We start from the raw sequence: 22,495 nt of genomic DNA, 5'->3' as shown, positions 1-22,495 counted from the left end.
AAAATCCGGTTTCTTTCCGTTGTCATCATGATACCTCCCACGACTGACGAGGAGGGTCGAGCTTGTGCACGGCGCTTCGAGCCCCCATCGAAGCAACACATTTCCTGAATTGTGAAAAAAAAAATAGATTGTCGCATCACCGCTTGGCCCACCGTCTTGCGCAACGTAATCTATTTCGACGCCCGGGTGGCCTCCACATGCGGCCGATGTCGTCGGGGGACATGGCGAGTAGGGGTTGCAGAGATCTGGATGCTGCTTGATCGTTGGTATACCGCGTAAGTGTTTCCAATATCGTGTACCACTGATTTCAAACATATCGTTTCCACTATCTGGGAAGGGGTGGGGGGAAGGGATATAATGCAGCTGGGTGGGTGGTGGGCATTCTGCGCTGCACGAAGCTCGCCTCGAGCCGCGCAGCTAATCTACCACGCGCTAATCTCTTGCAGTCTAGGCCATACTGTTGGTGGGTGATGAATGGAATTGTCTGGACATATGCACAACGCCAGAAGCGTTGGACAAGCGTCCAAAGGAGATCGTTTCGGCGGCGCAAGACACACGTACAGAAAGGGCTTCTATTCGCCCCAGGAGATTGTGTCAAGCCATCGGTCCTGCCTGCCTGCAAGATCGCCATGCATCCGCTAAGCTTGGAGACTACTACCCGGAAGAAGGGGCGGATGCAGACGCCATGTTATCAAGCTCCCTTCCGAAACCGGGCTGCTGCATACGGGCCTCAAAGGTTCCAAAGTCGGCTACAGCAGAGAGACGCCATCGAGCATGCGAATCTGGAACACTACCTAGCGCGCGGGGAAGGGAGGGGGTTGGAGGAGGAGAGGCTCCTCATTCCCGTTAATACTCTTGCGTGTGGATGGGTAGCCAGCCGGCAGTCTCCATCGCCAGACCCGCTCGCCAGGTTTGTTTCCGCATCCTCTCCTCGGCACCTCTTGCGCCTTGAGAATCCAAAGGGGACGCCCAGATACGGTAAGCCGCGGGGTAACGAGTGTTAGAAACCGGTGCGGCGTACACTCAACGACTGGGAGTGGAGGGCAGTTAGAGTGCATTACTGTGTGGTAGCTGGTTGTGCAAACGTGGATCGGTACCTCGTGGTTTCTCGGGAAGAGTCGAGAATGGAAGCACGACGAGACAACCCCCTATTCCCTCTTCCAACGGCACAACAATGTGTGGACGGAGAGCCGACCATAGATGGAGAAAGGTTAATGACTCGCCAGCGAACGCAAGTCTCCAGTCGATGGAGGAGCCCGTCTGTCGTCCTGTGCTAGTCTGGAAGGTGAGCAGAAGGTGTGCGAGTTCAGATCCCTGCTTCTAAGCCTCATTGGCTGCCGGTCTGACGCCCACTTAACCTTTATCTGGAGTAGAACCGAGGTTGAGGCCGCTGATTGGATGGAAGAGAATGAAACTTAAGATTCCTTTTGGGTACTTGAAAATTGGCCTAGAACAGAAGAGGTGCCATTGTTTCCGTTTCTTTCGAGTCGTGGGTGCAGGGAAGCAGCGGGTCGGCGCTTGATGCCGCTACTGCAAAAACCGGGGCGACAGAACCTGTTCTGGGCCATCAAAGTTCTGACTAGAAACATGAAACATGCTGTTTATAGCATCTCGATGATGATCCGCTCAACCGTGTTCGCGCGGGTTGTCTAAAGTAAAGAGGCAGATGAAGCGGACAGAGAGCCTTGGAGTTAATACCCAACCTTACGGACAGTTTGTAGGCAGAAATTACAGGAAAGCCTGGTCTGTGTTTTTGTGGCACGACGGCTTCCTAGGTAACTCTCCGTACCTGTACTGTACAGCACCTGCCTGAAGTATTATATGTAGGGAGGAAGGTACCTTCATGCCGTATGCGAGGTTTTCCTACGTACCTGATACACATATATGTATGTACCTACACACTGAACATAAGGGAGGTATACGCACGGTACATAGGTACATAAACCGGGTACATGCAGTACATACCTAGGTACGTAGGTAGGTACCTACACGAACAACTCATACCTCATTAGTTGGACTCTAACGCGCTGAAAGAGCTCGAGTCTCACCTTCCTCCTGGAACTTCGGTGGCTGCTTCTTTCGAAAGCTTTTTTCCCACCCCAGAATTTGTGTTTCATCAGAGGGTGGATTTCTCCCCAAGCGAGTGAACCAAGGAGTCTCCAACGGCGTCGTACGTAAGCGTTCTGTGGCTCTCAGTGGCGTGCGTGTTCGGCCGCCAAGCGATGGGCGATCGACCAGGGTTACCGGGCAAGTTGAGGCGACAAGCGCCGCGCCGCGCGGTTCGGGGGAAACTGGTCGATCTTATGACAAAGGTCCTCCTAGTCACTTGACCGCGGGAGATTAGTTCTGAGAATGGAAGGTCCCGTGATACAGAAGCTCCCAATTGCAGAACGTGGAGTTGTCAAATACCGTTCATGGCCTTGCGACCTGCTTGCTCGACCGTGCCCGCAGGAGCGCCAGACCGCCCCTCGCGACGCTCGAGTCTTGCCACCGCTCGCCTTCGAACCGCCCTCTCATCTTCGGCTCGAAGCCCACCGACAGGGCCTGGGAACTTCGGTCGAGATTATGCAGCCAGTCAAGAAGTGATGCGCATGCTTCGAAGCATCCTGCCCTGACTCCCAGACTTGACGATGGACTCAGCTGACTCGAATCGGGCAGACTCCTTCCCGAGCTTCCCAGTGTTTATTGGACCGGCATTCTAGCGGCATCCTGCGTCGTCAGTATCCGAACGCGAAGTCGTCGCCCGACTATCTACATCGCATCGCAATCCGTCACCGTGACAAGGGTGTCGAGCTGTTTGCCAACCCGTCCATGGGAGGCGCTAGGTACGAGGACGTCGATCAATAGATGGAATCCTCCTCGACGCCACCATGCCTCTCTGCCACTGATTTCACCCAGCGAAGCCATATTTTCTTCGGTGATGGCGACGTCACTTCGCGTCCCCGCCGCAGCCGAATCTCCGCCCCTCCTACCGAAGTACGGAGTACTTAGTACTTCGTATTAACAAGAGATTGGGCAATGCAAAATTTGTCGTGATCCACCCAGGCCACGGTTCAAAATTCGCCTCCATGCAGCCAGACCACGCATCCTTCGAGTCACATGTGGAGGAATAATTGACAAGCTCCTGTGGGATTAGGTTTTCGTTGCTCCGTACCAATGGGACGGATCCGTTGTTCGGAGCTGCATCAAGGGCCTAACAGGGCTGACGTCACCACCAGGCTTCAACTCTCCCGTCTACCAAAGGAGGGAGAAGACAAACGAAGCTGAAACATGCATCGGTCGACATACCTAGATCATGCGCCCTATGTTCCACTACGCAAGTAGTTCGCGGTTTGCTGGCAAAGAGAACCAAAAAACGGACTGGCGGTCCCGAGCTGAAGAGGTTTGGCCGTGGAGCCCGGCGGGGCAGGGCTGTGCTGCCGGCAACGGTCGCCCAGTGGGGCGCTCGGAGGCAGCCGAACCGCCGTTCATCGGGCCGCCCTAGTTCATGTTGTGTAGTGGAATCCTTGCCTTAATGTCGCTGCCACGTAGCCGGCAACGCCACATTCAAGGGTTTTCCCTTTAAAAACTTTTTCACGAAGACCCAAAACCGAGCAGGCTGGGTTAGCGTCGGCAAAAAGGAAAAAAACACCAGAGATGTTGAGCAGTTTTGTCTCGGGATAACCTTCTGGTTCCACATGGTTTAAGCCGGCCTGGGCTGCCTCTAAAGACACTTGACCTCTGTGGAGAAGGTTGCGCCTGCAGGCCAGCGACTGCAGGAAGAACCTGTCCCTGCATTGCACAACTGCATGTTGGCGGGAAGCCTGCTGCACAGCTTGAGCTGAGCGAATTTCAAGGGCAAGCGTCGCCTGTCGATACATGCAGCCGTCCAATGTGCGTGTAGGATACAAGTAACCTGCATCATTCGATACTACCAGGGTCCAAGGCGACACCAAGACTTGCCCAACATGAGCGCGCTCCCGCAACCTGGGAAGTGGGGCGACAAAAGTGACAATGAGCAATGGCAAACAGCGCGTTGTCCTCGGGAAAAGGGTGTGGACGTGTATCTCCAAGCCTCCACTCAAGATCTTGCCATCTCCAACAATGCTCCGTGAAAACTCGTTTGTCCTCCCACCTCCCTCAACTCAGTCAGTAGTTCCATGACGGCTTCACCAGGCTCCTCGGTAACCTCGGTAATCGCCACAGCGCAGAGCAGGATGCGGGCGCAGACAGCAAACACATGCTGATCCGACGTCCAGCCAAGTGGGCCGTCCTCCTTCTCCGTCCTCGTGATCCCGATGAGGCACTTGAGCCCAGATTCAACCCATTTCTTCAGGCAACCTAGTGGGCCATTACTGCTGCCAGCAAGCCGCAGCATCTCAACAAACGCCCCCCGCCACCGGGCTGTCTCCCGCACCTCGTCGATGAACAGGTTCTGCTCCTCGGCCGCGAACAGCGAGTCGTCAAAGTCCATGGCCTTGTGCAGCTGGTCCTCAGCGGGGACTAGCTGGAGGTGCTCGTCGTCTGTATACGGCTGGCCAACCATCCTGCAGATCACGCGCGACTGGAATTCTGTCGACTCTCCGAACTGACGCAGCAACCACGGGACGAGACTGTCAGCAGCTGTCGGGGCGATAGCGGGCGTGCCCATGATGGCAGAGGCAGCGACGGCGGCGGTTTCCCGGACTTCTTCGTCGTCGTCGATCAGACTGTCGTAGAGTGCTGAGAAACACGGGAGATACTGTGTGTCCCAGCTATGGATTCTGGTTCCAGCAAAGAAGGACTTGAGTGCAGACGCTGCTGCGTATCTTATGTCAAACGGCTGTATTCACGGCTTGTCAGTAAAGGTATGATGGAAATAGTTCGAGATCAGCTGTTTCCTTACATTGTCAACATCAAAGCTCTCGCTGAGCATATCTCCCCAACTCCTCAGCCTTCGCACCCTATCCGGGGTGTTGCCCGTGCCCTGGGACACCAATGCAGCCATAATTGTGCCACTTGTCTGGATAGCAGCGCATGACAAGGCAGGGCTGATTTCTCCTTTTTGAAGCTGGCTCCAGAGCCTATCAAGTTGTTCGATACTCGGCAACCCTGCCACTTCCCCACGGTTGAGAATGCCATCCATCAATAAGCCAAGGTTTGTGAGTGCCTGAGCCCGAATTTCAGGTGCCGAGGAGACAGTGCAGGCTTCCAGATACAACTCACAAAGTGCTCTGCTGGTCGCAACACTCTCCGCTGGTTTCCATGCCTCCGGAATGGCTTCCAGCATCCTGCTTGCTGTATTAACGTCGCTACCGAGTGTCGTGAGGAAATGCGTTCGGAGACACTCCACATCTCTTGATGCCGCCGTATCATGCACCGCCTTCAACGACGTATGAAGGTCCAACAACGCAGATGACGACCCGTGTCGTCTTGCACTTCTCGGGAGCTGAGTGACCTTCGCAACCTGCGAATGGAAACCGAAACTTGAGAGAAGGTTGAGGATTTCAAGATGCACCGCTTGGAGCTCTGGGCAGTGAGCAAAAGCCTCCTGGTTGTCGGACAAGTGCTGCAAGAGAGCTTGGACCGACGCCGAATCTTTTCGTGTTTCAAATAGTTAGTGACGGGCTTGTTGCATGTGAAGTAGGTTGCCAACACTTACCCAAGTTAAGATCCACCCCTAAGTCAACCTTCCGTTCAATAACAAATTTTGCCGTCAAAAGGGTACCATGGAGCCGATTCGTTGCACCCCCTGATTCTTCGAGAAGCCTTCCGATTTCTCGAGCCCAGTCTTCTTGCAGCAAAAAAGAGCACAGTGTCCTGGCGGCAATTTCTCGCACGTGCCAAAGGCTGCTACCAAGATACCCCTCGATGTGTTTCCGTAACTCTAAACAGTGCTCCTCAGGAGGCCCTGCACGGCGGATAATGTCTAGTGCTGGGAACACTGCCTCAGCAGCGCCAGACTGTGATGGTTGATCGAGTGTCTTGTCCGCCGAGCGCAGAAGGTTGAGGATAACTCCTGGCAACGTTGGATATTTAGTGTAGGAGATGCGGACTGAATGGCCGTCCCAGCCGGACTCGATGGCGGCCTTACTTTCACCAGTGCCAAGAAGGCAGTCGATGAGACTTCTCAGGAGAAGAAGACCGCAGTTTCGTATGGCCCAACTATTTTAGATTAGCAAGTGTCTCAAACGAGGGGCTTTCTGGAGCTTACACCTCGGATCTTAAGCTGGTCGCTGCCAGATGAAGGGTCCGAGCCAGGTAGCCCTCGGCCTTTCTGCTCAAGAGCGAGCTCCTGAAGATTTCCCGCAGCGAGTTGAGAGCATGCACTTGAGGCAAGTTTGAGCCGTCGGTCTGGGAAACTCGAACGGGCTTCCTGCCGATCTTTTCAAGGGTTCCGTAAACCTCATCGAAGGACGGTGATGCCGCATTTGCCGTCAAAACCGCTGCGATGAGGGATGGAATACCGGCCGACCGACGAGTCGTCGAGGCCTGGGTCATAATACAGCCGATCGCCCCCTGATGATGTTAGCGTGAGCACAACGGAAACATAAATTGCTCGTCTTACCTGGTACCATTCACGAAGCAGGTTTTCTGCTTCGTCGATCTCTGGGTATACCTCTCTGAGCTGCTGGGTAAGTTGACAACAGGTTGAGAAGGTATAAGAGACCGTCGAGAAGGCCCCGCGATGGCGTAAGCTTGCGAGTTGTTCAAAGGCCAAATACCCCGTCTCTCTGAATACGTCGATTGGGGGTAAGGGCGCGCCAGCTGTGTTTTTCAGCCTGAGTGTTCCCACCAAAAGCCGCAAGAGGTTGCTTGAGTCATATTAGTTGAGTCAGTGGCAGTCGGAGGGCACGATCATACCTAGACTCGTGAACTGCCCGGAAGCTATAACTTAAGAGATCTTTGGTATCCAGCCCTTCAATGTCCTCGAACTCCTCAGGCAAATGACCTTCTGGAGAATCGTCGCAGAGGACGTGCTTTACTACAAACCATATCTGCTGCGCGCAGAAAAAGACACGGCGCTGCAGATGGTGAATGAGCTCCAATTGCTTGTCGTTGAAAGTCTGTTTGGCTATGACCTGCCAGACATAGCTGAAACCTGTCAATGTCTAGGCCTGAGAGAGTATAGAAGCAGGTTGGGTGTATGGAAACTGTAACATACCTGATCGCAGCAAAGTCCGCGTGTACTGGGCTTTCGATAGCTGCGTGGCCCAAGTCATCTTCCGCCTTTGATATTTTGGCCTCAAGACGTTCAAGGATCTCCGAGAGAAGAGCAATCTGTAGATCTGGTTTGTTTATCCAACTGCAAAGAAGACCTTGAGAACGAGCAGCTCCATCACCGTGATCTGCTCGTCCGGTCCTGTCAGCCAGAGCGCTGGCTCGGGCGCAGAAAACTCTCAAGATTTTGAGGAAGCTCTCAGAACTGGCTATGTCAGATCCCGCGGTGCCCGATGGAAGCAAGGCCAGAATTGCTGCAGCACCATCCCTAACATCGTCGAATGGGTCAAGCAGGAGGTCGAGGAGAAGGCGGATCCAGGTGGAGTCAGACGATATTCCTTGTGCGATGTCCTTGTCGACTGTGTCGTCAGTATCTCCTGCGTGTTTTCCCACCTTGAGAAGCAAGAGTGCCGCTTTAATAGCGGTGATGTGCCGCTGATACGACGTTGTGGGTAGAAGCTCGCTCCTTAAGAACATCATGTACCAGCGGAGGAATTCTTCATGACGGTCAAGGACCTGTCTTGCTTCGGAAGCATCTTTGAGCGCAACCTCGGGGCCAAACTTCTTCTTGGGCGGCGGGTGTTTCCCATCTCCAGCAGATTGATGAGCAACAAGACTTCTTTGCGCGACGGTGATGACGTTTTTTGCCCTCTTGATGAGATTTTTAGTATGGCCGAGCACCTCGTTGCGGACTTTGGCATCGTAATCCATATGAAACGCGGCCAGATGCTTCTTCAAAAGGTCGAAAGCAGCTTCCGAGAACGGCTTTGTGGTAGCCTGTGATGACACTAGCAGCGAGAAGGCGCTGGACCTGACAGATACTGAAGGATACGCTAGCAGCCTGTCGAGAAGAGTCTCTTGGAGTACCACCCTGTTCGCCGCTGATGGTGAAACACCGCCGCTCTTGCCTGTGGAATGTTATCAGTATCGCAACCGTTCAATAGACCGATCGACTTACTTGGTTCCTCGACCATGCCATTCTTCTTCCCAAGCTCAAGCGCAGCCAATTGAAGTAGGAGTCCCTGGTCGGTTAAGTCGCCTCGAAGAGTAGTCAAAGGCTGACTTCGATTGAAGACCTCAAGGAGCCTAAGAGATGCATCTCTTTCCGTTTTGAACATCGGAGCAAGCACATAGTTCTTGATATCTTCCAGTATTTCTGGGTTGCGTGCCAAGGCATCCTGAAGCCATTGTCGCCAAACATCCAGGGTGAAGCCCATTGGCTCCGCGGCACCCCCGTCCAGTGATGTTGTGATCAGGCCTCGGAATAGATGGACAAGACATTTTCCGGCCAGAGGGCAAGCGTAAGTGAGTTCCATCCAGGAAAATAGATGGAAGGCAAAGGATTTCCATAGTGATAGGCTGGGCAAACTTGCCACTACCGGTTCGACCTTTTTATACTCGGCAGCGATGTCAGCTAGCTTGAGCACGCGCTTGTTCATAAAGTGGTCAAGACACTGTAGGCCGGACTTGGTCAACTGCTGCGTGGACTTGCGAGTGATGATCGAGATGAGGGTCTTCAAGATGTGGCCCTTCACAGCCCTTCCAGTTTCAGGGCATGGGTTGGAAGCTGATGACACCACGAGCACATCCAACACCAGCCGCAGGGCTCGGTGAGGGTCGTGTTCGTACCATTCGAGGTAGAAGTGAAAGAGCCCTTTGGATAAAGATTCGGTAAAAGCCCATCGCTTCAGTGCCTCGTCGCTCGACTTGGCGCACTGCTGAACAAAGCTGCAGAGCTTGACACAAGCATGGCCATTGCCGTGGTATTGCCTCGACTGAGACGCCTCTTGAAGAAGTTTCCCAAAAATCGCCTGGGCCAACCTGCTGCGTCTTAGTTTCATGGAAGAAGTCTTTGTCTAAATGCTTCGCGAGACCTACTGTGGACGGGATTCTTCTTCCTGACTCAACAGCCATCTGCTAATAGTATTTGCGTTCTCAAAGACTTCAGGGTCGATCTCTGCAAGAGGGTCCCCTGATCTGGTCGGGGTAGCTTTTTGAGGCCCCTGCATGTTTTGTGATACTGGCTTTGGGAGGGGTCGGACGTTGGTAGTTCGGCTCCAGGCGAAGGGTTTGCGGGCAACACGAAGAGAAGGACCGCAAGCAAGTACGGATTAGTGACTGGGGTCACAATCTCACTTGGGTCAGAGTTCAGTCATTCATGCCTAAATTAGATGTGCTTGGGCAGACCCGAACCGCTAGGCAAGAGCGAAGGAGAAATTTTGGGAATGTATGGGGTACGCACCGGTTCTGGCAGGCGTCACCTTGAAAAGTCTCAAGACACACCGTGCTCACCTCGAGCCGTATCAGGTTAGTATTGGCTACAAGATCAACTTCTCAGACTGTCACGAGTTGCGGCGAACAAGATAAGGCAAAACGCCAATCTAAGCACCGCAGAACGGAGAGCATCCTACACTTCAAAATAACCCGCCCTTCCCTGAACTTTACATCCTGTATGAGAATTTCCAAGACAGACATATGCCAAGAATGGAAGTGCTCAGTTGTGGAGTCATTCAGCTCAACGCACGGACCAGGACCAGTTCCGTAAATTTTTTTGATTCCTTATCGGTCGCAAGTCGCGAGCCTGGCATAGTCCTCCCACCCGACATCACTGACGAACGAGACTTGGGCGAACAAGGCGTTGCCGGCTCCATCTCACAGCAACACCCAGCCCTCCCGATTTCAGCTCCGAGCTTGGTAATACCTCCCGGTTGATCGCCTTCTATCTCCTCGCCCAACATGTCAATCTGGGATGCCCTGACTGGACGCAAGTCCTCGCCGCAAACCTCGTCATCAAGCGCGCCCGCCGCGCCCGCCGCGCCCGAGCACCATACCTCCACCTCCACCTTCCAGCCAACTGTTACCTTTGATCCTACCTCCGCCCAGGGTGTGGAATCATTTCTTGGCAGTTCTTCCTTTGCCGACCCCTCATCACTACACCCTCTCGCGGGCTTGAACAAGGATACGCTTGAATACCTCACGCTTGAAGATTCGGCGCTCTCAGATTTGCCAGGCTCGCAGTCGGCATTGCCCTCACGCGGCTTTACGGATGATCTCTGCTACGGCACCGGAACAACATACCTGGCTGGTCTGACGATAGGAGGTGCATGGGGCTTGCAGGAAGGGTTGCGGAAGTCAGTCGGCGAGCCGCCAAGGCTTCGGTTGAACTCGGTTCTCAACTCGGTCACGCGGAGAGGCCCGTTCTTGGGAAACTCGGCTGGCGTGGTCGCCATCTGCTACAACTGCATCAACTCATACATTGGATATCTGAGGGGAAAGAACGACGCCGCCAACACCATCGTGGCCGGCGCGCTCAGCGGTATGCTGTTTAAGAGCACAAGGGGCCTTCGGCAGATGGCCATCTCTGGTGGGATTGTGGCCACTGTGGCCGGTTGCTGGGCGGTATGTCTTCCTCCTTTGCTTATGCGCTTCATGACACTAACTAGGTATCACGTAGATTGCCCGAAGGACCCTCTTCCAGAGCTCTAAGGACACCCATGTGGAGCGTCTCGCAACACTCTAAACTTGTGCCCGGGTTTTCTATGCCTGTCCACACAGTTTGTGGAGCGTTTTTCGCCATCACATCTCATTTTGTAATCTACAGAGGGCAGCTCTCTTTCACAAAGCTGTTTTGTGTCTAAATGTCCCGTTGAGGACTGACGTGTACGAAACTCGGCACGGGGGTGAAAGGGCGGGTATGCATAGCGCAGGGTATCTCTCCTCCTGTGGAAATTGTATAATAGCAGCTTATGGTCATAGAGCGCAGGTTGGGCGTATAGGCATGCGGCGGGCTTTTGTCACTTGAAGTTGACAAAGCCCTAGAAACTAGCATCGTGGGCCGACTCCAGAACGACTAAGGTTGAATGATTCAAAGTTGGCTTGGTGGGGATGCGCATCGCCGCCTCGTCGCATTGGGACACCCGAGTTTGTTCTACCCACCATCACCACAAGACTCGTTATAGCCTTTACGTTCCTGTTCCCTTCTTCTACGCTTACAGGAGGCCGGTTTGCCCCTTAACCATGTGTCAACCACGTGGGTCACGATCGTTGAGTGGGCATTGCACTACTTCGTACATCCTGCTGTTACTTGAGTGTTTATCAGTTGCTTCCACGCTGCACCTCACCCTCTCGTCAACTCGCAATACCAATAGTCATCGCCAACGGAAGCTTTAAAAAACATCCAAATAAACGCACGCAGGCCCACAATCTGGCAATGGCTAAGTACCCTCTTCAATTTGCGGGCCCGGCTTGCCATTCCCGGCTGCTATCCTTCGCGCCTTCCATCAAGGTTCTTCAAGACTCTCTTCGCATTGCATAGATTCCGAGTCCCGTTTCCCGTCTATTCTCTTCGCCCCGCTCTCCTTCTCCCATGCCATTGCTTACCTTCTTTATCTTTACCACCTAGCACTCTGCAGCCATACGCCATGGAAAGCCTGTTCAAGGTTGACGGAGAAAACGTTCAGCTTACGCTACAGCGGATCATAGAAGAGTCCATTTCGCAGCGCGTTACCGGGTGGAAGATCAAGCAGAAAAAGATCCCCGACAGGGAGCTCGCGGCACAGATCGTCGCCATGTGCTGGGGCCACGACTCCCTTCCCTCGGCGGGGCCTGGATGTCTTATGCCGGACACTAAGGGGGGTTACGTTTATGTTCCTTACGATGAGAGTAGAGATGGGCTTCCCCCTCCTCTCGAAGAACGCATAGACAAGCTCGAGCGCTGGTTTCGAAACCCCGCCAACGGCCCGACTGTGCGCGAGATGGACAAACTCCTGGAGAAAGAGGTTAACGAGAAATGTTTCTGGGAGTTCCCGGATGGCGACAATGCTTCGCGACTCGACTTTCATGGGAAGGTACCTGGCCCAACATCTTCGACACACCTTTCCACGAAGGTGCCGATTTGTCAGTTAACCTAACCGCTCAATAGATCAAGATCCTTGCCAGGTACCGTCTGATGCAAACAGGCGTTGAGGTTTCGGCCAACGACCCTCAGCACCCTCAGTTCAGATTTGGCGTCGTCAACATCACGGAATTTGGCAGCGTCAATATGAAGTTGTACAACATGGACTGGAATTGCACTGAAAGCGAAGTTATCGATTCTTTGGAGGCTTATTCGAACCCTTTGTTCAACCGTGACGCCGTTCGGGACAGGCTCTTGAAGGACCTTGAGACAATCTACCATCCCCGAGACGCCGTCGAGGAGGCCGAGGTCCTCTGTGAAGAACTCAAGTCGCGGCAACCCACCATGAACGAGGCCGACTAGCTGTACGTTCTCTGTAATGAGCGGGATGTGGCTACACCGACGGAAGAGTGCAAGTGGAAGCCACTGAGAAGACGGCCCAACGACATCAAGCTGATGAAGCGGGAGAGCCGGGAGGAAAGCAAATGGGTGGCCATCATTCGGGTGAGTGAAAATTGCCTCATGTCTGATAGAGCGCCAGTCGATGTTGATTTTAGTCTCTCTGAAATGTACAGCCTTCGCTGCTGAGGCACTATAAGCTCTGCAACCGAGTCTTCAACCTCCAGCGACGGCAGATGAAGTTCTGCCAAGAGATCGAGCCCTCTCTTCTCCAGAAACCGCAAGAAACAGAAAGACAATATTTTAATGGAGGCTAGGTGTCTACCTTGGAGTTCACGTGGCTCTATGGTTCTGCCATGCTAGAGGGCAAGGGAAGATGAAGAGTCAAGAGTATCTTTCCTGTATTCAACTTTTGGCGTTCTAGCGGCTCCAAGTTGAGGTCTGGCTCCTTTTGGGTGTTTACTTCTGGCGACCGGATTGATCGCCGGGGATAGTTTGGCTGTGTAATTAATAAGAACCGGGAATGATACCGACGGTGCATTGGCTGGAAGATCTAGCTTTATTAGCTACCAGGAGCGTCTCGGCTTGGTCGGCTAATATGTCTTGTATATGAGAGGAAAAAATTCAAGCTTGATAGCTTGGTACTTCCTCTGCAGTCAGGGACACTCGAGGCATGTGTGAAACTTGAGCTAGTTTGCTGGATTTGGGATATCTCAGGCTTGCCATCACCAGATGTTGTCCTCTGTTATAGTCGCGAGGATTCATCCGAACAGCACCTGAACCACGGCGAGCCTCGCTTTGACTCGGGATTCCCACAACCCAGCAGTCTGTCAAAGCTGTAAGTGGGGGAGGGGGTTACTCGCCTATCTTTCTTTATGCAGCCGCCCTACCGAGCCCTCTCAGCTAAGCTTCACCTCGGTTTAAGATACCAAGTTATCCTCCTGCACCAGCACCTCTAAGAGCAATACCCATCACACACTGCAACATGTGTTTTCCTTGCTTTCCTTTCTCCAAAGCCCAGTACGAGCGTGGCAATCGGCAGCCAGCACCCCAGTACCAATATGTCTGGAACGGCCAAAGTTGGTTGCTCCGCAATATGGTAAGTTGATCTGGTTCTTTTCAACTTCCATTGTGCACATCCGAGTGGTCCTATAATCTCGCCTTTCCTTGCATCTGGCACGGCCTGAAGCACAATAATTATTTTGACGTATCTTGCTGGAACGGGCGTTCAACATTTACAAGCAACACACGGCACGCTGCAGTAATTAACCGCGGGAAAATCACCCTGGACTCCGAGCTAGCAGGTGGCCGCTCTTACGCTCACTGTTTGCAAACCGAGCGTGAAAGGCTCTGTGGTTATTATCATCCGATCAACTTCACGCTGGGTCCCTTCCGCATCAGGTCTCTAGCATTGGCAATTTCTTCCACAGCAGCACCTTCCCAGGTCTCTTTTGCTCTCAACTCAACCTGCGCCCTTCTTCTCAACTGCAATACAAGCAACCATCGACAATATCCTCATTACTAGACTGGCCATTGCATCTGATTCGACATGGTCAGCGGTAAAAAGGAGTTCAAGGGCAAAGCCCCCACGAGGCGCGTGTCTATCGTTCCGGACGAGGATGACAGCTCGCCTCCGTCGCCGTCTCCTGGGCCCAGCACCTTCAGTCGCAAATCCGCCCAAGGAAGTCCGGCGACCTCGCACGTCTCCTTTGCTTCACAGTCTCGGTCGCGTCCAGAGTGCAACTGCAATCAGACCGTCACATCATCGTCCTCTACTTCGGCGCCTGCCTCGGCACCCGCTTCCGCACCCGCCACCACCACTGCAGCACAGAACCCCGCAAGCCACTTCAGCGTCCTCCCGAATCCAGTTTCTCAACCGTATGCCAGTTACTGGGGCCTAGCTGGGCATACTCAAACGACCTATGGCGTGCCGTTTGCGGCGACAGTGAACCCGTTCGGAACAGGGTTACAGCAACCTCCGTCTGCCCCTGCGCGTGTTAACCCACCGGACGAGTTGGGACCTCCCCCTCGGCCCCCGCCGCCTCCTGCGATCCCGCCGGTCATCAATCCCTTGGGCGTCCACTTCCAGCCGCAGGTTCCCAGCACTGAGATGGGTCCTATGATCCATCGCTACGTGCCTCGCCAAGATCCTGTTGGCGCGGCGCCAGGAATGCTGTACACCGGCCAACAGATGTCCGGTTCCATGGTCAGTGCCTCAATGGGGCTATTGGGAATTGTTGGACCGACGCCACGGCGAGTTCCCGTTCGGATCCACCCCGTGTCATGTTGCGCATAATGTGAAATGTTGAAGCTTGGGGGGAAGAACATTCACTGACCCATCTTTAATTAGGTAAATAGTGTTGTCACGCCCATGCAGGGGCTTCCACCGGGCGTTGCTCAAACTACAGCACCGATCAACCCCATCATAGTGCAACAGCCGGGCGTTGCTCAAGTTGCGGTGCCGATGCATCCCATTGTGGTGCAGCAACCGGTCGGTTATCCAAAGATGGTTCAGAATCATGCTATGAGAGGCGGTCCGAAGCTGATACTCCCAGGCCCAATTCAGGCCGTACAGGTGAATGGAAACCCACCTCAAATTGCTGGCTTGCAGGCCCATCCGCCCGTCCATGTCGAGCCTGCTCTGGGCGTTGGATTGACTCCCAACGAAACGATGGCGCAAAACATTCGAATAGCACAGAATAACAAAGCCTACGAGCCTCAGGACTTCAAGCCCGCTGATCCGGACCCGTACCGCATGTACTGGTTTCGCGAGCTGAACGGCCATTGGGCGGTCTTTCCCCGCCGCCAGATCGATCGCCTCGACGCACGCTGGTACCGCACAGACGACGGCGTCTTTTATGCCGTTCGCCTCACCGAATAGGGAACTTGAAGGAGCTGCGTACGGAAAAGAGCCGTTAGTACCTTTGACGCTCACGGGTAAACAGGTTGAACGCTAATTAACACAGTTTGTAGCTTTGTAAACAATGGTCTCTTCGGGTCGGTCTCACATACGAACTTTCTTCACGCCGCGGGTTGCTTGCGACCTGTTTTCAGGTATCATATGGAGACCACCAAGCAGGAATAATATCGACCGTACTCATGATACCAGACACTGGCAACGTATTATACTGTTTGGCGTTGAAGAGCTTGCCAGTGCTAGGGCCTATATGGAGAAGAATTCATATAGATGGAGCGAGGGCAGCTGCAATTCAGCCTGGATTCCGACGCTTGGTCTTTGGCCCACTTCTTGACTATGCGGTGTGTGGTGTTGGGCGTGATGTACGGATTATTACCACTTTTGATCAGCCCCGAGCCGCTAGGATCCCGCCCGGCCGCGTCGTTGCTCAAGGAACGAAGTGTCGGTCCATCACACTACTCGATACAGACAGCGTTCCATCCTACGTAGGTAGTATTACACTAAAAGGACGTTTGCAGCTGAAAGGTCCCTTCACATGCAAGCACACAGCCCTTGTCCTTGTCCTGCGTGATGGTAGTGGAGCCGTGACATGCCAAACACGTGCGCCCATTGGTTAACGATGACGAGCATGCCAAGAGAAACATTGTCCCAGATCTGGAAGTTGAAGCTCGGCAAGTTGAGCCTCTCTCACCCCACTTACCCCGGAGAATCAGAGAGTTGTTAACCGGGTCGGCTTGTCATCCTCGGGCCCGAGTTCAAGCTCAAGCCCATGTTCGAACTTTAATGCCTGATTTGTTCAAAGTGGTTATCTGACCCCAAACAAAGCATCTCTGATTTACGCTAGTTCCGGCACCAGCCCGTACGTACCTACATTCCGCTGACCCGTCACACAAGCAACGAAGGAACCCTTTCGAGAAGCGGGCGGGACGGGAAGAAGGAAAAAGAGAAAAAAAAAAAAAAAAAGAACAGGAGAGGAGAAGAGGAAGCGGGCAAGATGCTGCTCATCGGTCTCACTGGCTCCATAGCCACCGGCAAGTCGACAGTGTCCTCGCTCCTCTCCCAACCGCCCTACTCCCTCCCCGTCATCGACGCCGACCTGCTGGCGCGCCAGGTGGTCGAGCCGGGCACGCGCGGCTACCGGGCGATCGTGTCGTACTTTGGGCCCTCGACCCCGGACCTGCTGGTCCCGGCGGGGCCGGACATGCCCGAGGACGGGCCGACGGGCAAGGGGCGGCCGCTGAACCGCCCGGCGCTGGGGCGGCGCGTGTTCGGGGACGACGAGCAGCGCCGCCGGGACCGGGCCGCGCTCAACGCCATCGTGCACCCGGCCGTGCGCCGGGCCATGTTCCGCGCCGTGCTGGGCTGCTACCTGCGCGGCCACCGCGCCGTCGTGCTGGACGTGCCGCTGCTGTTCGAGAGCCGGCTGGACCGGTTCTGCGGCTCCGTCGTCGTCGTCGCCGTCCGGGACCCCCGCGTGCAGATGGAGCGCCTCCGGAGCCGGGACCCCCACCTCACCGCCGAGGACGCGGAGAACCGGGTGCGGAGCCAGGCCGACGTGAGGGACAAGGCGAGGAGGTGCGAGGCCAGGGCCGCCGCGGCCGGGAACGGGAGCGGCGTGGTGGTCTGGAACGACGCGGGCAAGGAAGAGCTGGCCGAGGAGCTGAGGAGGGCGATGGCGGAGATCGAGAAGTCCAGCCCGAGGTGGTGGAGCTGGCTGCTGTGGGCGTGCCCGCCGGCCGCCGCGCTCCTGGCGCTCTGGGGGTTCTGGAGGAATACGAGGGTCAACAAGGCGTGGGAGGAGCAGGAGCTACGGGACAAGGCAAAGCTGTGAGTTACAGTTGGTATATCGAGGCGAGGGGTTGTATTGCTCGGCCCAGGTGTCACCCAGGTGGTTGCGCCTGCGGGTTTTCTTTGACTGTTCTTTTTTGTTTTTTTTTTTCCTCGAGGACGACTAAGCGATTGCATCTTGCGCGCACAACAACAAGATTTCGCTCTTCAGCATCCGTTAGTGGAAAGTAGCCATTCTATTTTTTTTTTTTTCTTTTTCCTTGGTCACCCCGACGTTGATTGAGCGTTTGCCAATACCAGCGCAGCTCACATCATCCCTTGTGATTACATTCGGCCTGATCTCCCTTTCACTCTCACGGCGGCGTTAGCACCTTCTTCCCATTCCCATCGCCTCGTGGTAACAGAAAGCCGACAATTCACCACGGGGCGCCGATCGCCAAACCGGCTATCTTTGACCAGCAGTCAAAAGTGGTTTGTCACCCAAGTTATGATGCCTGGGCTCTAATGCCGGTTTGCTCGTCAAAGCCGCGAAGTTTGCTGTCAGATTGTCCCAAGCCCGTCACAATGCCTCCGAATTCAGTATTTGAATGGGTCGTCGGTCAAAATCTCCCCAGGAAGAAGGCGAAGCCTTCTGGGCGAGAAGTTGTCAAGATCGAAGTGACGACCGACGATGAGACCGATACCGAGTCCATCACTGTCACCTACCCACGCAACAGCAAGTCCTCGAGGAGGCGCAACAAGCATAGAAAGCCTTCTTCGGTCCCTTCGACGTCAGAGAAAAAGAAGAAAGTTACATTCGAGAAAAAGCCGCTCAAGCCTGCCCTGAAGAAGCATCAGGACGCATCCTCCTCCGAGGCGTCCTCTGGCGCATCGTCAGAAGCTTCTTCATCAGAGGCATCGTCGAATGAATCCAGCAGCGAAGAAAAGCTGCGGACAAGATCTAAAAAGGCGAGGGACGCACAGAATGCGAGACCTTCGAGCCGCGAGGCGAGAAGCGGCAATGGCAGCTCCCAGCATGACAAGCACAAGCATCAGAACTGCGTCTGCTCCTGTTGCGCGGCCGGACTGCTGCTGCTGGCCAAGATGGAGGAGATCACCAAGAACGGGAAGAGCAATGAGGTGACCGGGAACGTGGGAGACAAGGGCAATGGCAAAGCCGCTCAGGGCAAGAAAGCAGCGAAGAATAAGTCAGATACAGAAGCCGAAAGCGGCACGTCGACCGGTCATGCTACCTCTGTCGAAGACACAGCCACAGAATCCGAACCGGAACCGCCGAAGAGGAAGAAGAAAACTAAACAACAAACGGTCGCCGTGTCGTCGGAAACAGAGGCGACCACTGAGACAGACCCAGAGTCCGAGCCACCCAAGAAGGGCAAGCAGAGCGGCAAAAAGAAGGAGAATGAGCAAAAAGAGAAACAACACAGTGATGAGGCAGCCGGGACGAAGAATGACAGTCAGGCAAAGGAAGGGGGAAAGGCCAGCGGAAGCAAAGAAGCGGCGGGGAAAATAACTCGAGACGGTCCCGCAGATGAGAACAGAGCGGGGGACAGGGACAACGGGTCCAAGAAGGGCGGCGCTGTGGACGAGAAGAAGGCGGATGCAGCCCACCCGCACCTCATCATGCCCGTCCGCAAGCGCAGCATCCAGATGGAACATGTGGTTGAAGATCCGTCCCGGGATGCGCCTCCCAATGCCCACTTCGACAACGACAAGAACGTCTGTCGTGTCTACCACGGGCCGTACTGGGGCTACCCTTACGGCCAGCCGTATCTACGGGGTGGTCTCAACCCGCAGTTCCCAGCCCCGGCTTGGTTTCCTGTGTCTGATACACAGGCCATGCACGGCCATCGGGAAAACGCGCCGCAGATGCCCTCCGGCTTTCCTCCGCCTCCCCAGCAGCCGGCACATACAGTGCCATACCCAACCTGGGGACAGCCCTATGGCCAGTTCCCGCCGGCGCCTCCGTACGGCAGCACGCACCAGCGCCCGGTTGGCGTCTCGGGCATTCCGGGCAGCCCGCTCAACGCCGAGGCCCTGAAGAGGCATGGGTTCGACCTCAATCCGCTTTTTGGCAACCTGAAGCCTGGACACGGTGAGAAGCACGAGGGCCGCGTTTCCAAGTCGCGCGAGCGGCACAAGACGCTGCATGACGAGTATAAATCGGCCAAAGGCAGCGGCGTGCAGTGGAGTACACCGCCGACTACCTGGGTCAAGCTGCCGAGCAACAAGAGCAAGAACGGATCCCACTCCGCAAGACAGAATAGCGGTGGCAGTAAAGAGATGAAGAAGAAGAAAGACGAGGGCGGTAGCAACGATGGCAACAGCAAGAACGGCAACTCGGGCGATTGGGGGAACAAAAACAACAACAATCCGACCAACGACGACCCTAATGACTGGACTAACAACAATTCCAACAACAACAACGACAATGACTGGTGTAATGACGGCAACAATAGCTGGGGGAATAAAAACAACGACAACAACAACAACAACACCCCCAAGCCCTCGCCGGAGCCCTTCCGCCCCGACCCCGTCTCCAGCATGCCGGGAAGCTGGTCGCCGCCCGGCGGCAAGGCCAACATCGAGTGGAAGGGCGGGGACGGCGGCGATAACAACAACGCGGCGAGCTGGACGGACCCGACCGCTGCGCAGACGGCTACCTGGTAGATAGGCAAAGAAAAAGGGGATTCGGTGAAATGATGCACTTGAAGGTACGGATCCGCCATTGTTTAGGAACGCACACACACACATACACACAAAAAAAAACACAAAAAAATAACCCACTGAATCTGGGTCTACACTGGGAAACACGACTCCTGTAATTCGGGGGGAGGCTTGGTGGAGGGAATGTGTGTGTGAGAAGAAAGGTCAAAGGGTTGGCCGAGACTGCCACGTGGGAAATGTTATTGCTGGGGACCGGAGGGCATTGCTCAACTCTTCGTTTTTTGCTGTATGGGCGGATAGTATGTTGCTATACACACATTCCCCCCGAGACCGAGCAAGCTCCTTAGTTCTTTCCGGACGGAGTCCTCGAAGACGCGCAAGGGAAAGGCCGCGTCCCGCGGCCGGCATCAAGACTAATAATTATCGCGTTACTAGTAATTGGAGGAGGACCTTGTTTCTGCGGGTCGTACGCAGCATCGACGAGCACGAGCAGGAGCACGGCACGAGTTCTCATTGCTCCTAGAGACAATGGCAAGAGATTGGCATGAGATTGATACGCATCAAGTGCAAGTCTGTCTTTAAAATACCTAAGCTCGACAAGTTCGAGTTGCATCCCAAGGAAAACCTAATCCAGCAGGAGAGGTAACTCGGGGCGCCAGGTGCACGTTTAACCAACATAACATGCAGCAGCAGGAACGGGAATACTCAAATTGTTATGCAAGAGTGAGTGGGATTGTATGAATAAGCAAGTCCTCCACAACAGCAAAAGCAAACTAGCAGACAGAAAAAAGCCTTTTCTGTGAACCATCCGTGCTGTGAGCCGAACACTCGATAGTCAACTTTTGCTAGGACAACTGCAAGATTCAAGATTCAAGCCATGATCAAGAGAGGCGAGTCTTATGAATCCCCTTCGAACCTCCTCACTGCACAAAGCAGACGGAAATGCAAAATAGCAATCTGGATGCATCAAGGAACCCCTAACATAAACGGACCGGATCGGGTACCGAGATATGTAGCCCCGGGCTTACTCGTCGTCGTCCTCGTCGGACTCCTCCTCGGCCTCCTGAAGCCACCTGATGAAGGGCTCGGCGGCCTTGCGGACCTTCTTGGAGATGGACAGGTCGACATACTTCTTGGAAGCCTTGGAACCCCACTTGGTGACGACCTCCTCGGAAACGAGGTCGTGGTGGTAGTAGAGCTGCAGAATCTTGACAACCTTGTCGAACATTTCCGGGTGCTCGCCGCTGAGATGGCCGATGAGACGCTCGGTGCCGCCGAGGAGGGCCTTTTCATGACGCTCAGACGTGATCATCTGCATCTAGTTAGCATGTCGCGCGCACGGTATCGTGAGATAGACAAGATTTAAATTAGCAACGTACCTTCTTCAGCATCGGAGCACGCTTGCTGATCTGGCTGGTGACGTTCTCGTCGAAGATGGTCTGCACCAAGACGAGGATGGTGCGGTGCTTGGCCTCGATGCCCAGCTCCTTTGCCTTGACGTAGATGTCGATATCTTCAACGTTGTTAATGCCGCCCTTCTTCTCGGCCTCCTCCTGGATCCAGGTGCCCAGCTGGTCGTAGACGGTGTTGCCACCGCCCTCGCCCTCTTCGTCCTCCTCGTCGCCGTTGAGGGCGAGCTTCTGCTTGAACTCGCCGGGGAGTTGCTGCTGGCGGGCCCTGACGGCCTCTTCGCTCATGTCCACAGCCCATTCGTCGTCCTTGACCTCGACCTCCTTGTTCTCGAGAACGTGGGCCTCGCTCTTGATCTTGCGGGTCAGGGCGTCGTCGTCGCTCTCGATGCCCTTGTGGTCCGCCGGCGGGGTAGCCTGGTCCGAGTTCTCGTCGCCTCCGGAACCGTTCTCCTCGGTCTTGCCGTTCTGCTTGGCCTTGCGGGCAGCACGGCGCTCCGCCTTGTCCTTCTTGGTCTTCTTGGGCACGTTCTTGAGCATGAAGCCGCTGAGCTTCAGGCGCAAGTCAACGTCGGAGCGCTGGCCGCAGGCCTTGCAGTCGAGCAGGATGCGACCGTCCTTGATGTGGACGTCGGTCTCGGGGTTCTTGCACTTCTTGCAGAGGACGAACTTGGTGATGAAGCCGTCGAGGAGCTCCTGAAGCTTGCTGGCCTCGTGGGCGCCGTTGATGATCCAGCGATCATCGGCGGGGTCGAGGTTGGTCTGGGCGCCGAGCTCGAAGCCGAAGTACTTGATCAGGTAGGAGCCCGGGCGAGCTAGCGATTGCGCGACGCTGCTCAGGTTGACGACGACGGTCTTGATACCGTTGCCCTTGCCTTCAATCTTGGTCTGGAGGCGCTCCATCTTGTAGCGATAGAAAGGGTCGCTGACATCGCGACGGACGTTGACGAGGGCAGCCATGGTTGCGGTGTTGGACGAGGACTGGTGGACTGGTTACTCGGCGTGGACGAGAGATCTTGGATCTGGCGTGCGTTCTGAGGGCGTTGCGAGAGCAGGCAGAACTCTAAGCAAGGCGAGAGGCTCTTGACGAGAGGTTTCGAGAGGCGTAGCGGGACGGAGGCGTCAGTACGGTGCGAGAGGCGTGGACATAGGGTAGACCTGGCGGCAGTCGGTGGCGTGCATTTAACGCTGGAAGACGACGACTCGGAGGTCCTTCAACCGTCGGAACTGTTGGGACTACAAGGT

General features: G+C 54.9%; 7 protein-coding genes across 7 annotated transcripts; 5 read left to right on the top strand and 2 right to left on the bottom strand.

The window, feature by feature from the left end:
• Nucleotides 1-3,883: 3,883 nt before the first annotated feature.
• On the bottom strand, nucleotides 3,884-9,598 carry P884DRAFT_214865 (putative death-receptor fusion protein-domain-containing protein). The gene is made up of 10 exons (XM_069439246.1): nucleotides 9,422-9,598; nucleotides 9,058-9,297; nucleotides 8,138-9,000; nucleotides 7,124-8,087; nucleotides 6,823-7,053; nucleotides 6,527-6,773; nucleotides 6,173-6,477; nucleotides 5,621-6,123; nucleotides 4,865-5,556; nucleotides 3,884-4,801 (listed from the first exon to the last, which is right to left on the bottom strand). The coding sequence occupies exons 2-10, from the start codon at nucleotides 9,186-9,188 to the stop codon at nucleotides 4,061-4,063; spliced, it is 4,677 nt and encodes a 1,558-aa protein (XP_069301783.1). The 5' UTR covers nucleotides 9,189-9,297; nucleotides 9,422-9,598; the 3' UTR covers nucleotides 3,884-4,060.
• A 317-nt stretch (nucleotides 9,599-9,915) lies between these two features.
• On the top strand, nucleotides 9,916-10,699 carry P884DRAFT_274095 (Tim17/Tim22/Tim23/Pmp24 family-domain-containing protein; the record flags this gene model as incomplete). Its single annotated transcript, XM_069442674.1, has 2 exons — nucleotides 9,916-10,578; nucleotides 10,634-10,699. 2 exons carry the CDS (start codon nucleotides 9,916-9,918, stop codon nucleotides 10,697-10,699), a joined length of 729 nt encoding a protein of 242 aa, XP_069301782.1.
• Nucleotides 10,700-11,600: 901 nt separating this feature from the next.
• Nucleotides 11,601-12,789, top strand: P884DRAFT_274094 (uncharacterized protein; the record flags this gene model as incomplete). Its single annotated transcript, XM_069442673.1, has 4 exons — nucleotides 11,601-12,026; nucleotides 12,227-12,382; nucleotides 12,437-12,577; nucleotides 12,649-12,789. The coding sequence occupies 4 exons, from the start codon at nucleotides 11,601-11,603 to the stop codon at nucleotides 12,787-12,789; spliced, it is 864 nt and encodes a 287-aa protein (XP_069301781.1).
• A 1,232-nt stretch (nucleotides 12,790-14,021) lies between these two features.
• Nucleotides 14,022-15,353, top strand: P884DRAFT_266033 (uncharacterized protein; the record flags this gene model as incomplete). The annotated part of the gene is made up of 2 exons (XM_069441991.1): nucleotides 14,022-14,678; nucleotides 14,823-15,353. 2 exons carry the CDS (start codon nucleotides 14,022-14,024, stop codon nucleotides 15,351-15,353), a joined length of 1,188 nt encoding a protein of 395 aa, XP_069301780.1.
• Nucleotides 15,354-16,327: 974 nt separating this feature from the next.
• On the top strand, nucleotides 16,328-17,413 carry P884DRAFT_253615 (dephospho-CoA kinase-domain-containing protein). The gene has a single exon (XM_069440814.1). The coding sequence runs from the start codon at nucleotides 16,384-16,386 to the stop codon at nucleotides 17,218-17,220; it is 837 nt and encodes a 278-aa protein (XP_069301779.1). The 5' UTR covers nucleotides 16,328-16,383; the 3' UTR covers nucleotides 17,221-17,413.
• A 328-nt stretch (nucleotides 17,414-17,741) lies between these two features.
• P884DRAFT_274091 (uncharacterized protein) lies at nucleotides 17,742-19,848 on the top strand (the record flags this gene model as incomplete). The annotated part of the gene is made up of 4 exons (XM_069442672.1): nucleotides 17,742-18,049; nucleotides 18,092-18,218; nucleotides 18,261-19,449; nucleotides 19,634-19,848. The coding sequence occupies 4 exons, from the start codon at nucleotides 17,742-17,744 to the stop codon at nucleotides 19,846-19,848; spliced, it is 1,839 nt and encodes a 612-aa protein (XP_069301778.1).
• A 539-nt stretch (nucleotides 19,849-20,387) lies between these two features.
• On the bottom strand, nucleotides 20,388-22,354 carry P884DRAFT_326277 (domain found in IF2B/IF5-domain-containing protein). Its single transcript, XM_069445472.1, has 2 exons — nucleotides 21,221-22,354; nucleotides 20,388-21,153 (listed from the first exon to the last, which is right to left on the bottom strand). The coding sequence occupies exons 1-2, from the start codon at nucleotides 22,208-22,210 to the stop codon at nucleotides 20,866-20,868; spliced, it is 1,278 nt and encodes a 425-aa protein (XP_069301777.1). The 5' UTR covers nucleotides 22,211-22,354; the 3' UTR covers nucleotides 20,388-20,865.
• Nucleotides 22,355-22,495: the final 141 nt, after the last annotated feature.

Source organism: Thermothelomyces heterothallicus (assembly GCF_042370625.1).
Source record: "Thermothelomyces heterothallicus CBS 202.75 unplaced genomic scaffold P884_scaffold_1, whole genome shotgun sequence".
NCBI lineage: Eukaryota > Fungi > Ascomycota > Sordariomycetes > Sordariales > Chaetomiaceae > Thermothelomyces > Thermothelomyces heterothallicus.
The sequence above is the reverse complement of the archived record's forward strand: the minus strand, read 5'-3'. Positions and strand labels throughout refer to the sequence as shown.

Excerpts from the sequence above, each read along its gene's own strand:
- P884DRAFT_214865 (XM_069439246.1), bottom strand. The coding sequence starts at position 9,188 with ATGCAGGGGCCTCAAAAAGCTACCCCGACCAGATCAGGGGACCCTCTT. Across the intron at positions 7,054-7,123 it reads GCGGACTTTGCTGCGATCAG|CTATGTCTGGCAGGTCATAG; the intron begins GTATGTTACAGT and ends GACAGGTTTCAG. Across the intron at positions 6,124-6,172 it reads ACCAGCTTAAGATCCGAGGT|TTGGGCCATACGAAACTGCG; the intron begins GTAAGCTCCAGA and ends AATCTAAAATAG.
- P884DRAFT_253615 (XM_069440814.1), top strand. The coding sequence starts at position 16,384 with ATGCTGCTCATCGGTCTCACTGGCTCCATAGCCACCGGCAAGTCGACA.
- P884DRAFT_326277 (XM_069445472.1), bottom strand. The coding sequence starts at position 22,210 with ATGGCTGCCCTCGTCAACGTCCGTCGCGATGTCAGCGACCCTTTCTAT. Across the intron at positions 21,154-21,220 it reads GTGCTCCGATGCTGAAGAAG|ATGATCACGTCTGAGCGTCA; the intron begins GTACGTTGCTAA and ends AACTAGATGCAG.